This window comes from Ranitomeya imitator, chromosome 8 (assembly GCF_032444005.1).
Source record: "Ranitomeya imitator isolate aRanImi1 chromosome 8, aRanImi1.pri, whole genome shotgun sequence".
NCBI classification, from domain to species: Eukaryota; Metazoa; Chordata; class Amphibia; order Anura; family Dendrobatidae; genus Ranitomeya; species Ranitomeya imitator.
In genome coordinates this window covers 65,923,402-65,938,952 of record NC_091289.1, presented here as the reverse complement: position 1 = coordinate 65,938,952, position 15,551 = coordinate 65,923,402, and the positions used below count along the sequence as shown (strand labels likewise).

The 15,551-nt window shown below is 46.7% G+C and overlaps 1 protein-coding gene across 4 annotated transcripts in view; it reads right to left on the bottom strand.

Annotated features, from left to right (window-relative positions):
- The window catches only part of LOC138647787 (cytochrome P450 2D15-like), a 338,963-nt gene that overhangs the window by 304,147 nt on the left and 19,265 nt on the right, over window positions 1-15,551 (bottom strand). For all 4 annotated transcript variants that reach the window (XM_069737046.1, XM_069737048.1, XM_069737045.1 and 1 more), the window contains exon 2: window positions 13,580-13,751. In XM_069737046.1, the coding sequence (XP_069593147.1) occupies window positions 13,580-13,751 (172 nt within the window). The remainder of the gene's footprint in view (window positions 1-13,579; window positions 13,752-15,551) is intronic.

The window sequence follows — 15,551 nt, the reverse complement described above, 5'->3', positions numbered from 1 at the left end:
ATTCGTTGCTGGCAGGCTTTTGATAGGTTGCGTCCGCGTGATGACGGGCCGTTGTTATGTCACGAGGATGGGTCTTTCCTGTCCAAATATCAGTTTGTAGCGTTTTTTCGGCAGTGTTTAAAGGCCATCGGGGTAGATGCGGCCAGGTTCGCCTCCCATTCTTTCCGGATTGGGGCTGCCACCGAGGCGGCGCGAAACGGATTGGCTCCGGAGGTGGTGCAAAGGATTGGGCGGTGGGAATCCGGCCGCTATCGGAGTTATGTGAGGCCTTGAGCATCTGGGAACGGTTGATATTTTGGGTGTGTGGGCTTTTGTCTAAGTTGTTTATGTTTTTCAGGTCCATCGTCGCTGTTGGTGTGGATCGTCGGCCACTCATATGTGTACTGGGGCGCGAGACGGGCCGACGTCAGACAGGATGGAAGACAGCTCGGGTTTTCCAGGGACGTGGTCGTCATCAGGTGGTTGGGGTTTTGGGGTTTAAGTTGGAACAGAGTCCTGGAGGAGGTACACAATGGCATTCGTCTGGATAGGCCTCCTGACATTTTGGTTCTGCACGTTGGGGGAAACGACCTGGGAATTCGTCCTTGTCGAGAGTTAATACGGGACATTAAACACGACATGCTCCGCTTATGGGTTTCGTTTCGGGAGATGTCGATCGTGTGGTCCGAGATTGTTCCTCGTACATCTTGGAGGCACGCCAGGTCGGTGGACAAGATAAATAGAGCCCGGATTAAGGTGAACCGGGCCGTGTCGGGTTTTGTTGTGCGAAACGGAGGTATGGCCGTGCGCCATTTTGAGTTGGAGCGTGGTGGTGACCAATTTCTTTTGGGAGACGGGGTTCATCTAAACGCGGTAGGCATGGATTTGTGGGCTCTGGGGTTGCAGTCGGGAATTGAGCGGGCCATAGCGGTTAAGGTTGGTGGGGTTTCGGTTACTTGAGGGGGTCAAGTATCCTCATGGTGGCGGGGGGAGGGGTCCTTGGAGTTGGTGCTAAATTGGCCTGGGGGGTCCATTGGGATACGGACTCTCCAGTTGGTTTAAGTTTTGGTTGCGGGTCTGGTGATCTGGGGGAATCTTGGTAATGGTGGGCCAGATTCCTAAGTTGGAAGTGGACAATGGTAACCCTTCGGGGTATTTTGGTGCTCTCGAGCCTGTGGGGTAACGGCTGAGAGTAATCTACGGTTGGTCTCTTGTCCACTTGTTCATACTACGGGTGACACCAGATTTTAGCTTCAAGGACCCCTTCCCAGCTGTTTATGGTTATATGTTTTCTTTGTAATAATAAAGGCCGCTGTGGCCAATTATATCCAACTTGAGACTCATGTCGTTATTCGGAGGTTGGGAAGGAAAAGGGGTCGGTGATCCCTTGGGAAGGCACTTAATAAGGGGGTAGTCGACAATACCAATGTCAAGACAGGCTGGAGCGAACCGCCCGCCCCTCCCCCCCGGGCGGCGTAAGTGGAAGCCGCCATGACAGGGGGTTTGGAGCAGGGGACAAGGGGTGGGGGCGTGTCGTTCGTTCCAGGGGGAGGGGTAGTGGTTGGCGAAGGGGTTGATGGGAGCGGGGGGTGGAGCGGTCACTTCCCGCTCTACGGAATCTGGAGCAGTCCCGCCCGCCCTCCCCCTTTTTGTTGTGTTCACGGGCTTATGTTTCGGGTCATGGTGGCTGTAGGCGGGGGGAGGGGTCCTTGGAGTTGGTGCTAAATTGGCCTGGGGGGTCCGTCGGGATATGGACTCTCCAGTTGGTTTAAGTTTTGGTTGCGGGTCTGGTGATCTGGGGGAATCTTGGTAATGGTGGGCCAGATTCCTAAGTTGGAAGTGGACAATGGTAACCCTTCGGGGTATTTTGGTGCTCTCGAGCCTGTGGGGTAATGGCTGAGAGTAATCTACGGTTGGTCTCTTGTCCACTTGTTCATACTACGGGTGACACCAGATTTTAGCTTCAAGGACCCCTTCCCAGCTGTTTATGGTTATATGTTTTGTTTGTAATAATAAAGGCCGCTGTGGCCAATTATATCCAACTTGAGACTCATGTCGTTATTCGGAGGTTGGGAAGGAAAAGGGGTCGGTTATCCCTTGGGAAGGCACTTAATAAGGGGGTAGTCGACAATACCAATGTCATGTCCTGTATATATACACTGCACAGTACCGCTCCTCCTGTCCTGTATATATACACTGCACAGTACCACTCCTCCTGTCCTGTATATATACACTGCACAGTACCACTCTTCCTGTCCTGTATATATACACTGCACAGTACCACTCCTCCTGTCCTGTATATATACACTGCACAGTACCACTCTTCCTGTCCTGTATATATACACTGCACAGTACCACTCTTCCTGTCCTGTATATATACACTGCACAGTACCACTCCTCCTGTCCTGTATATATACACTGCACAGTACCATCACTCCCCTGTATATATACACTGCACAGTACCGCTCCTCCTGCCCTGTATATATACACTGCACAGTACCACTCCTCCTGTCCTGTATATATACACTGCACAGTACCACTCTTCCTGTCCTGTATATATACACTGCACAGTACCACTCCTCCTGTCCTGTATATATACACTGCACAGTACCACTCCTCCTGTCCTGTATATATACACTGCACAGTACCACTCTTCCTGTCCTGTATATATACACTGCACAGTACCACTCTTCCTGTCCTGTATATATACACTGCACAGTACCACTCCTCCTGTCCTGTATATATACACTGCACAGTACCACTCCTCCTGTTCTGTATATATACACTGCACAGTACCACTCTTCCTGTCCTGTATATATACACTGCACAGTACCACTCTTCCTGTCCTGTATATATACACTGCACAGTACCACTCTTCCTGTCCTGTATATATACACTGCACAGTGCCACTCCTCCTGTCCTGTATATATACACTGCACAGCACCACTCCTCCTGTATATATACACTGCACAGTACCACTCCTCCTGTCCTGTATATATACACTGCACAGTACCACTCCTCCTGTCCTGTATATATACACTGCACAGTACCACTCCTCCTGTCCTGTGTATGTATACACTGCTGAGTACCGCTCCTCCTGTCCTGTATATATACACTGCACAGTACCACTCCTCCTGTCCTGTATATATACACTGCACAGTACCACTCCTCCTGTCCTGTATATGTACACTGCACAGTACCACTTCTCCTGTCCTGTATATATACACTGCACAGTACCACTCCTCCTGTCCTGTATATATACACTGCAAAGTACCACTCCTCCTGTCCTGTGTATGTATACACTGCTGAGTACCGCTCCTCCTGTCCTGTATATATACACTGCACAGTACCACTCCTCCTGTCCTGTATATATACACTGCACAGTACCACTCCTCCTGTCCTGTATATATACACTGCACAGTACCACTCCTCCTGTCCTGTATATATACACTGCACAGTACCACTCCACCTGTCCTGTATATATACACTGCACAGTACCGCTCCTCCTGTCCTGTATATACACACTGCACAGTACCACTCCTCCTGTCCTGTATATATACACTGCACAGTACCGCTCCTCCTGTCCTGTATATATACACTGCACAGTACCACTCCTCCTGTCCTGTGTATGTATACACTGCTCAGTACCGCTCCTCCTGTCCTGTATATATACAGTGCACAGTACCACTCCACCTGTCCTGTATATATACACTGCACAGTACCGCTCCTCCTGTCCTGTATATACACACTGCACAGTACCACTCCTCCTGTCCTGTATATATACACTGCACAGTACCGCTCCTCCTGTCCTGTATATATACACTGCACAGTACCACTCCTCCTGTATATATACACTGCACAGTACCGCTCCTCCTGTCCTGTATATATACACTGCACAGTACCACTCCTCCTGTCCTGTATATATACACTGCACAGTACCACTCCACCTGTCCTGTATATATACACTGCACAGTACCGCTCCTCCTGTCCTGTATATACACACTGCACAGTACCACTCCTCCTGTCCTGTATATATACACTGCACAGTACCGCTCCTCCTGTCCTGTATATATACACTGCACAGTACCACTCTTCCTGTCCTGTGTATGTATACACTGCTCAGTACCGCTCCTCCTGTCCTGTATATATACACTGCACAGTACCACTTCTCCTGTTCTGTTGTCAGAGAGGCGACATGTGGCTCTTCAGGACAAAGTATAGCAAAAATTCACTGATCAGGGGTGGGCGCGTGTTTGAGTGTGTGACCGGATGGGTTTTTGTGGCAGGGCTGCTTTTTTGTCCCAGTCCGGCCCTGTGTGTGTGTGATTATACAGTGGGGCTGTGTGTGTGACTATACAGTGGGGCTGTGTGTGTGTCATTATACAGTGGGGCTGTGCGTGAGTGTGATTATACAGTGGGGCTGTGCATGAGTGTGATTATACAGTGGGTCTGTACGTGTGTGTCATTATACAGTGGGGCTGTGCGTGTGTGTGTCATTATACAGTGGGGCTGTGCATGTGTGCCTGTCATTATACAGTGGGGCTGTGCGTGAGTGTCAATATACAGTGGGGCTATGTGTGTGTGTTATTATACAGTAGGGCTGTGTGTGTCATTATACAGTGGGGCTGTGTGTTCACAATACAGTGGGATTGTGCGTGTGTCATTAATTATACAGTGGGGCAATGCGTGTGCCTGTTATTATACGGTGGGGTTTTGTGTATCATTATACAGTGGGGCTGTGTGTTCACTATACAGTGGGACTGTGCGTGTGTAATTAATTATACAGTCGGGCTGTGCGTGTGTGTCATTATACAGTGGGGCTGTGCGTGCGTGCGTGCATCTGTCATTTCACAGTGGGACTGTGCGTGTGTGTCATATCTACTATATAATTGTCTTAGGGTCACTTCCGTCTTTCTGTCTGTCTGTCACGGATATTCATTGGTCGCGTCCTCTGTCTGTCATGGAAATCCAAGTCGCTAATTGGTCATGGCAAAACGCCCATGACCATTGCCACGACCAATCAGCGATGGGCACAGTCCAGCGGCAACATGGCCGCTCCTTCCTTCCCGCAGTCAGTGCCCGCTCTGTACTCCCCTCCAGTCAGCGCTCACACAGGGTTAATGGCAGCGCTAATGGACCGCGTTATGCCGCGGTGTTACGCACTCCATTAACGCTGCCATTATCCCTGTGTGACCAAGGTTTTACTATTGATGCTGCCTATGCAGCATCAATAGTAAAAAGATCTAATGTTAAAAATAGTAAAAAATCGTTATATACTCACCGTCCTTCGGCCCCTCGGATCCACAACAGGCCTTTCCAGCTCCTCGTGATGCGCCGGTGACCGCACCATGCATTGCGATCTCGCGAGATGATGACGTATCGGTCTTGCGAGACCGCTACGACATCATCTCGCGAGACCGCAATGCACTCTAGAAGGGGGACTATAATGGGCACAGCTTGATGGAAGCCCCCACATGACTGCGTTGCCGAGAGGGGGGGTTTGCAGTTCGTATAATAACAGGGATTGTTACGGGATTGGTGGGAAGTTTGAATGGGGGGGCGTCTTTTGGTGGCACAAGGAGGCGGGGGCTGGAAAAGTGCGGGAAGAATTCATTAGTGCAGTGACTGAGGAGGAGAGAAGACCTGTCACACAAGCAGGACTCACCATGTCATCGGTCGACAGCCTCGTAGCGCAGCTGCGCAGGGAAGCACGGTCCATGAGCGACGGATGGCTGGAGGAGCAGCTCACTAGGCTGCTTGGAGACAGCGGGAGCCGGGGCAGCAGGACCAGGAGGACGAGGCCACCGGAGAGGTTGTCCCCCGACACGACACGGCGCGGCAGATGCAGGCCGCGGAACCCCTCTGGGGACCCTGCAGGGGCTGTAGGACGCGGCGCGATCACCCCACCCGCTCCCCCCTCCAGCAGGAATCCACCCGTCGGCAGCGCGGAGCGGGGACGAGTCAGGCACGGCCAGACGCCAAGGGCCGCACCGTAAGTGCGGCCTAGTCCTGGGCGCGTTGGAGTTGCGGCGCCCTCTAGTGGATCCAGGACCCGCCAGAGTACAGCGCAGGCAGCGGCGGCAGCGGCGGCGGAGCTATTGAGGAGCCCAGCAGTGACACCTGTGACCAGGAGTTCCGTGGCAGGGCGTGCAGCGGTGGGCACACCGGGATCACTGTCCCCAGGTGGGTCTGGCAGTGGAACCGGATGGCAGAGCAGGGTGACGGGCAGGCTGAATGCGGCGCTACAGCAGGGCTTGGGATGCGGAGGTCGTGCTACGGGTGCCGGAGGGGCCAATCTGGCTGGAGGCTGCAGAGGACTACCGACAGCCGATAGGTCCTGATCCGCCAGGAGTTCAAGCAATAGGAATGCTTCGCCTGTCTCGGTCCCCTGCTAGTTCAGGGTTTCCTGGCGTTAGAGAGCTTTTGGCGGGCATGTCGCATATTTTGAGGAGATTGGATGGGGGTGCGGCAGATAGCGTGGGGGCTTCACCCGCGGGGGGTTGGTTGGCAGATTCTGGTAACGCAGCGGAGGGGGGGCGCTGGTGAGATAGTGAGGTCTGGTGGTGCTGCGTCGGCTCAAGCAGCCTGGGTGTTGGTGTCGGTTCAAACGGAGGCAGGAAAAAAGGATGAGGTGAAATTAGACGATAGGGCGAAAGGGGAGGTTTACGTGTGTTTTGAGGGTCCCCTCGGTGCCCATTTCAAGAAATAGGTGAAGAAGAAGATTTGGAAGGATGAATATGTGGAGAATTTCTCCCTCCTCCCTTCGGAAAAATTTAACTTGGACAAAGGGAAGAAGGATGATAGCAAAGAGGAAGAGGAGGAAAAGAGAGGTTGGCGCCTGATTCCGCAGACGTTCGTAAATTGGCAACAGGCTTTTGCTATCTTGGCCAGTGTGATAGGAGAAAAATTCCCAGAAAATTGCTCGGGTCTTTTTTGTTACCTTGATTCCATTGGGGAAGCACATCGTACGTATGGGGGCCAGGCTTGGCTGCGCTACGATGAGCAGTTTAGGCAGCGGAAGGCGGTTAGGCCCGAAATTAAATGGGATCAAAAGGACATTGGATTGTGGCTGAAGGTGATGGCCCCCATGCGGTACGGGCAGTCCTTTCAGGGGGGTGGGGGGGTAGTAGTAGTCAGCAGACAGGACAAGGGGGAGGAAGAGTACAGGGGTCACAGGGGGCTAAAGAAAAAACGGGTACGTGTTGGCAATTTAATGACGGCCAGTGCAAGTATGGCAATATCTGCAAGTTCAAGCACGTGTGCTCCCATTGTAGCGGGGCCTCCCATGGGGCTTCAAAATGTTTCAAAAAAGCAAGGGGCAAGCCATCAGTGGGTAGCGGTCATGGGGTTGACGCCAGTGAGGCTTCAAAAGATGGCCCCCTATCTAAGTAGATATCCGGACCGGTTGAAGGCAGTGGTCATTAGGGACGGTTTTGCTGAAGGTTTTAGGATTCCTCGCCCGACTCACGTGGTCCCCTTTTCTACCAAAAAATTGAGGTCAGCAGGTTTGCATGCGGATGTTGTTACGACTAAGTTAGCGAAAGAGGTGGAGCTGGGGAGAATGGCGGGGCTGTTTAGTTAGTTGCCCATGGAAGGGATGATTGTTTCTCCGTTGGGAGTGGTACCCAAGAAGGAGCCGAATAAGTTTTGTTTAATTCAGCATCTATCGTACCCTAAAGGTTGCTCTGTGAACGATGGCATCGCAGAGGAATTATGCTCTGTTGTTTACATGTCATTTGACGCGGCGGTGCAGTGGGTTCGTATGTACGGGGCAGGGGCTTTGCTGGCAAAGACAGATATTGAGTCTGCCTTTCGGCTACTGCCGGTGCATCCGGAGAGTATTCCGTTACTAGGTTGCTGTTGGAAAGGGGGTTTTTATTTGGACAGGTGTTTGCCTATGGGCTGTTCGATTTCTTGTTCGTTGTTCGAGACGTTCAGTACTTTTCTTGAATGGGTTATTAGAGACGTTTCTGATGTTCCTTGAGTCATTCATTACTTGGATGATTTTTTGTTTGTGGGTCCTCCGGACTCTGCTGTATGTGGAAATTTACTTGCCACCATGGAATGGGTGGCTGGGCATTTCAGCGTCCCATTGGCACAGGAAAAAACAGAGGGCCCCTGCACGGTTTTAAGTTTTCTTGGGATTCTTATCGATTCAGAAAAGATGGAGTTCAGGTTGCCTGATGACAAGTTGTTGTTGCTTAAGCAGGAGGTGCTTAGAATCGGAAAATTGAGAAAAACGACGTTGAAGAAGTTGAAGTCATTGCTGAGTCGCCTGAATTTTGCGTGCCGTATCATGCCTATGGGTAGGATTTTTTGCCGCAGATTGTCCAGAGCTACAGCGGGAGTCCGTGCAGCTCATCATTTCATCCGCTTGAGTAGAGAGCATAGGGACGATTTGCTCGTTTGGCATCGTTTCCTGGAAAATTATAACGGCAGGGCGCTGATTGAAAAGGAGGATTTGAATGCCTTTGATTGCGAAATTTATACAGATGGAGCGGGAGGAGTTGGTTATGGTGCCTATTGCGGAGGTAAATGGAGTGTCGGGGTGTGGCCGGAAGAGTGGCGAAAAAACAGGCTTACCAGAAATTTGGTGTTGTTGTGATTGTTCCCAATCGTGGTGTCAGTGTTTATTTGGGGCAACATTTTTAAGGATCGACGTGTACGCTTTCAATGCGATAACTTGAGCGTGGTGGCAGTAATTAACAGCCTATCTTCTTCTTCTCTCCCGGTGATCAGGTTGATTAGGGAGTTGGTGTTGAAGTGCTTGGAATTGAATTCTTGGATTTCAGCTGTGCATGTGCCAGGTGTTCAAAACTCTATAGCCGATGCTTTGTCTCGTTTGCAGTGGGAACGATTCCGGGAGTTGGCACCAGATTCGGAACCTACAGGAGCGGGATGTCCTTCGCATCTGTGGCAAATTGTTGTGGATGGGGAGGTAGGTTGATCCAAGCCTCCATTTCGAGCTGGACATGGTCAGATTATGAAGCGGCATGGGATATGTGGGAAGGTTGGTTGGTCCAATGTGGCTCAGTTGAGTCTGACGGCAATAGGACTATGGCGTTGTTGGCATTGATAGGTAAGGTGTCCGAATGGGGATGGTCCGTGTCGAGGTTAAGCAAAGTTATTGCGGGTTTGGCTTTCGGTTTTCGTCTGCAAGGTTCGGCTGCGTGACAAAGGATTTTGTGATAAGGCAGGCTTTGAAGGGTTTTCGAAAAGGCAATGTGACTTTTGATAAGCGTAGGCCAATTTCTTTTAGGATGCAGGAGCCTTTGGGTGAGGTCTTGGGTGTTATTTGTAGTTCCCAGTTCGAGGTATTACTTTTTGCCTTTTCTTTCGCGTTTTTTGGGGCTTTGCGCTTGGGGGAGTTGGTTTCCCCGAATAAAGATAAGGCGGGTGGTCTTTTAGCGGAAGATGTAGATTTTTGGGCGGGAGGTATTGTTTTTTGGATCAGCCATTCTAAGACTGATCAGCTCGGTAGGGGTAAGCAAATGGTGCTGGGAAGAGTTGGCGGTAGCAGGATGTGGGGGTTAGGAAGATCGGGTACGGAGAAGACCCAGTCTTGGCGATACGCGGTCATGAGACCAGAGCATGTGAGGATCGTCGGTAAATGCTTCCTGGATTCCGGGGCCAACGGAAGGTGAGTATATAACTATTTTTTATTTTAATCCTTTTTTTTTTTTTAGAGGGATATGATGCCCACATTGCTATATACTACGTGGGCTGTGCAATATACTACATGGGCTGTGCAATATACTACGTGGGCTGGGCAATGTACTACGTGGGCTGTGCAATGTACTACGCGGGATGTGCAATATACTATGTGGGCTGTTCAATATACTATGCGGGCTGGGCAATATACTATGCGGGCTGGGCAATATACTACATGGGCTGGGCAATATACTACTTGGGCTGAGCAATATACTACGCAGGCTGTGCAATATACTACGTGGGCTGTGCGATATACTACGCGGGCTGTGCAATATACTGCGCGGGCTGTGCAATATACTGCATGGGCTGCGCAATATACTGCGTGGGCTGTGCAATATACTGCGTGGGCTGTGCAATATACTGCATGGGCTGTGTTATACACTACGTGGCCTGCGTTATACACTATGTGGCCTGTGTTATACACTGCGTGGCCTGTGTTATACACTATGTGGCCTGTGCTATACACTACGTGGCCTGTGTTATACACTATGTGCATGGGCTGTTATATACTATGTGAGCTGTGTAATATGCTATGTGGGTAGTTATACACTCCGTGGGCTGTGCTCTATACTACGTGGCTGTGCTGTATACTCCGTGGGCTGTGTTATATACTATGTGGTTGTGCTATATACTACGTGGCTCTGCTATATACTCTGTGGGCTGTGCTATATACTCCGTGGGCTGTGCTATATACTACGTGGCTGTGTTATATACTTCGTGGCTGTGCTATATACTACGTGGCTCTGATATATACTCTGTGGGCTGTGCTATATACTCCGTGGGCTGTGCTATATACTACGTGGCTGTGCTATATACTACGTGGCCAGCCTCGAACAATCAGCGACAGGCGCAGTCCGCCCGCGAATTGGCGTGGGAGTTGAACCACGCTTCGCTAATGGGTCGCGGCCGGCAAAATCCTGTGTATTCAATGTATTATTCTAAAATCTTCATAAATAAACTACATACATATTCTAGAATACCCGATGCGTTAGAATCAGGCTACCATCTAGTTATATATATATATATATATATATATATATTGCATGCTTGCAGTCACAAGACCACATGTTCCCGGCGCCGATACCAGAGAATCCTCACAGCGCACAGTGCGCACAATATAAGGATTCACACTTAGTGGCTGTAGACATGTAGCTTAAGATCCGACAACTCCTTTAAGGATGGGCCGCTACTCATGGGCCACTACTGTGTGCTTGCCCCCCAGGCGAAAATTTGCCAGCCAGCCCTTGCCTTCCACAATGAGCTCGCTTGTTCCCACTCATGTTGTATATACTCTTCCCCTCTTTTAACCTGCTGTTTCACAACTTTAGGCTTACACTTGTCAGTCAGCTATTTATTTTATTAGATAGTGTGCCTGGACAACACTTATATACCTATTGATTTAGAATAGCAAATGGGGCCTCCTGATTCCTGACTGCAACATGGTTTTAGCGCAAATGATTTGAATTAGCGAATAGGACCTCCTGGCTGAACCCCAATATTAGGCATAATGATTTTCATGAGCAAAAGGGGCATCTTGATTCCTGAGTGCAGCACAGCTTTATCCCAAACTATTTTGATTACTGCAACACAGTTTTAGCCAAAATTATTTTGGATTATCAAATAGGGCCTACTGACTGAGCCCCAATATTAGGCCTAATGATTTTGATGAGCAAATGGGGCCTTCTGATTCTTCATTTCAACAAAGTTTTAGCCCAAATGATTTGGATTAGCAAATAGGGCCTCCTGGCTAAACCGCAATATTACAACTAATGATTTTGTTGAGCAAATGGGGCCTCCTGATTCCTCACTGCAACACAGTTTTAGTCCAAACAATTTGGATTAGCAAATAGGGCCTCATGGCTGAACCGAGCAGTATTAGGCCTAACAATTTTGATGAGCAAATAGAGCCTCCTGATTTATCCCTGCTACACAGTTTGTTCCCAAATGATTTGGATTAGCAAATGGGGCCTCCTGACTGCAACACTGTTGTAGCCCAAACGATTTGGATTAGCAAATACAGCCTGCAAATTGAACCCCAAGCTTAGGCATAATGATTTTGGATGAGCAAATGGGGCCTCCTGATTCCTCATTGCAACACCACTTAAGCCCAAACAAATTAGATTAGCAAATAGGGCCTCCTGGCTGCAACACAGTTGTAGGCCAAACAATTTGAATTAGCAAATTGGGCCTCCAGACTGATCCCCAATTTTAGCGCTTACAATTTTCATGAACAAATGGGGCCTCCTGATTCTTCACTGCAACACAATTTTAGCCCAAATGATATAGTAGCAAATGGGGTCTCCTGACTGCAAACAGTCATAGTCCAAATGATTTGGGTTAACAAATAGGACCTCTTGGCTGAACCCCAATATTATTCCTAACAATTTTAATGAGAAAATGTGGCCACCTGATTCCTCATTTCAACACAGTTTTAACAGAAATGATTCTGATTAGTATGAACCCCAATATTAGGCATAACGATTTTGATGAGCAAATGGAGCCTCCTGACTTATCACTGCAACACAGTTTTAGCCCAAACTATTTGTATTAGCAAATAGGACCTCCTGACTGCAACACAATTTTAGCACATTCCATTTACATGCTCTAAGATTCATTTCACACAGGACAGGATCCTATATAACTAAATGACAGTTCACTTGCAGCAGCAGGAGTGGCCTCTCTGCACTGTTACACTGAGAAAACGGCACCAGCAAAACAAGATATCCACTTTTTATATGAAGAGGGACATGTGACTTCGGCAGCCAATCACAGAAGACCTTGTGTCATGACATTGTGGATGATGTCTGCGCCCTGATTGGCTGCCAAACTGTACATACATTAAGTTATTACAGAAAAGAAAATGTTAAAAAAATTACACTCTGCTGCTCTTCGCCCCTAGACACACCCTCACCCCTTATAAAACATGTCTTTGAGGATTGACCAGAATCACTGCTCATTTCTGAGCTATTACTGTGGCCGTTGCTAAAGCCTTTCTTCAGTGTCAGTACATAAAAGGGTACATGCCTTCTCTGCATAGACAAGACTGAAGTGCCATTTTACTACTTTTTATAAATGTACGGTATATAAACCTATATATTTCCTGAATTAATAAAAAAAACTCAACAGTATTCATTATATTTTTGTACAAACTATGTTCCTATCAAATTATGTATAGTTAACTATACTATTTAATTAACAAACTAATCAACGTGACTAATTGACATGAATCATTGATGTGACTAGCTGACTAATTTGTGTGACTAATTGATATAACTAAATGAAGTAACTGAAGTGTCTAAATGAAGTGACTGCTAAAAAATTATTGGAAAAACAATTGCGATCAAGCCTAACCGTACACCTAACTTTAAGCCTATCCCTAAATCCAACGTTAATCCTAACCCAAACCTTAACTTTAAGCCTTACCCTAATCCTAACTTTAAGCCTAGCCCTCATGCTAACTTTAACCCTAACCCTAACTTTTAGATAACCCTAACTTTAAGATATTGCTTAGCCTGTGTTTTTTATTTTATAACAAGATCACTGACTGACACAACTCTCGTCAGCAAAACTTGTCACGCTGTTTCTCCTCTGATCTCTCAATGACAGAAATCACAAGAGAAAAAGTGATGGCTGGCAAACCAACTTTTATCACATAAGATTCATTTTGCTCTCAATTAACAAGTTACACTAAAGTTTTCTCACTCTATTTTTCATAAATAATATGTATATAATGTACAAATTAAATATACACGGTTTAAGTTGAACACATAGGAACCCCGGAGCAACATCAGGAATGAGCTGTGCTGACAGTAAAATGAATCGAAGCCAGGCAAGCAGCACATCATTACAGTCATACAGCACACACTTTATAAGGACAGTAGTACATTACCTTTGGTGTCTCCAGCATATCCCACTGGTTCATAAATGGGAAATCGAGGACGATCTGCTGAGTCTTTAGACTTGTTGATCAGAACTTCCTTCACCACTTCAAATCCATTGACTACCACCATTTTCGTCCAAAAGTACTGCAGACTAAATACATCCCCAAACTCTTTTCTCACCTGTTAAAAACATGTTTTTATGAAGGAAATAACTAGTATTTTTCATAAAATAAATCCACGAATAATGCAGAGATGTCACCTTGGTCATTCATATTTTAAAATGTATCTAAAATCCGTTAATCATTACAATCAGTATTACCTGTGTTATGTAACAGATTCTCTGCTCACTGTTTTTTTCTTTCGCTCTTTAGTATGTAATTGAGCATACAAAAAGTCATAAAACTCAAATCTAGAAATGATTTATAAATGCAAAACCTTTCACAATAAGTTTCCATATTAGACAAAAGAAGAGTGGCACATAGCCATGTCTGTGTCCTCCATAAATATTAGGACAATTGGTCTTTGAAAATAGTGTATACAAGTTCCAGGTGGCCATCACTGTATTTAATTTATCAAGTATTGTCCTTTTATAGGAAAACTGGGACTTCATATCATAATACAAACACAAACTCGGGCTTCCAAAACCATAGCCGAAGAAGAGAGCCAGAAAGTGAAATATAAATTACATTTTTATTACACATATTAATGAAATTATGCATAGTAAAAAACTATAAAAAAGCAGAGTGCCCAGAAGGAGGAAGTGTTTACCATCAGTAATATATACAGGGTAGAGGTATGACTATGCTCACTTTGTAAAAGGTTACAGATTCCCTGTACAGGATAAAATCTAATTGCCTGCTCATATACAAGTTTGCATCCCAAATAATGATGCTTAATGAGTTATAAGAGGAGTCTATGTCAAGGGAAACATCTCTATAATTATTTTTGTATAATACATCAGAATTACATAAGGATGTACACTCTAAATGACTCTATGAAAAATAAGGGATGGGTAGAACAAGAGACTTCAGCAATAATAAGGACCTTAAAGGTGATAAGCATATAGTTATCTATAAGGTTGAAGTATAATACCTTACTCAGGAGCATAGCTAGGTGGATGGATCACCCCTCGCTGTATGTACCTATCTCTGTTGCAGTTTATGGAATTTAAGTTTACAATGCGGTGATCCACGTGTATCCATAGGCTTCTCTTTCCTAACTAGGTATAATGGGAACCCCAATTCTTCTCATAAGAGAAAGTTCCACTTTATGTTTTCCTATTGGACATTTACTATTGGTATATACACTTTTGCTGTGCCAGAAATGTATCAAAAGGGTATACCCTATTAAGTTTTATTGCGGCTCTCGGGAGTAATTCAATATGACAATATGGTCCTGGGGTCAGAAAAGGTTGTGCATCCTTGCTCTAAAATGAGTTAATTCTGCAATCAAAAAAATAATGGTGGCAGTTGGGCAGAAAAAATCCTCCCTTATCAGATATTAATTGTAGAACTTTTCTCTTTTTTCTAACTGGCTTACCTGGTAAGAATAATTCACCCGTTATAGAGAACCTGTCAGCAGCATTTTACTAAGTAAAGTACAGGCAGGGCCATATTGGAGCAATCATACTCATTAAAATTATACTTGAGATGAAGAAATCCTCATTTGTAGATTCTCTTTAATATTTGAAGTTTCCTTGTATTCATATCTTTGTGCATTGGAATGACATGTGGGCATGGTCTTCTTCTTTGCTTTGTGTGTTTTCTTCTTCATTTACAATTTCACGACGGCACCTTTCTAGAACTTACACAGATTGAGCTCTTGGAAGTCTTCAAGAAAATAGTGTGGCACCACAGGAGTCCGGTTTCCACAATAGCATCACCTTCCTCATGACGGGTGATTTCATACCTGGACGCAAGGAGGGATCCCCTAATCAGGTAATACAAACATACAACACCTTCCTATCTCTAGTCCAGAAGG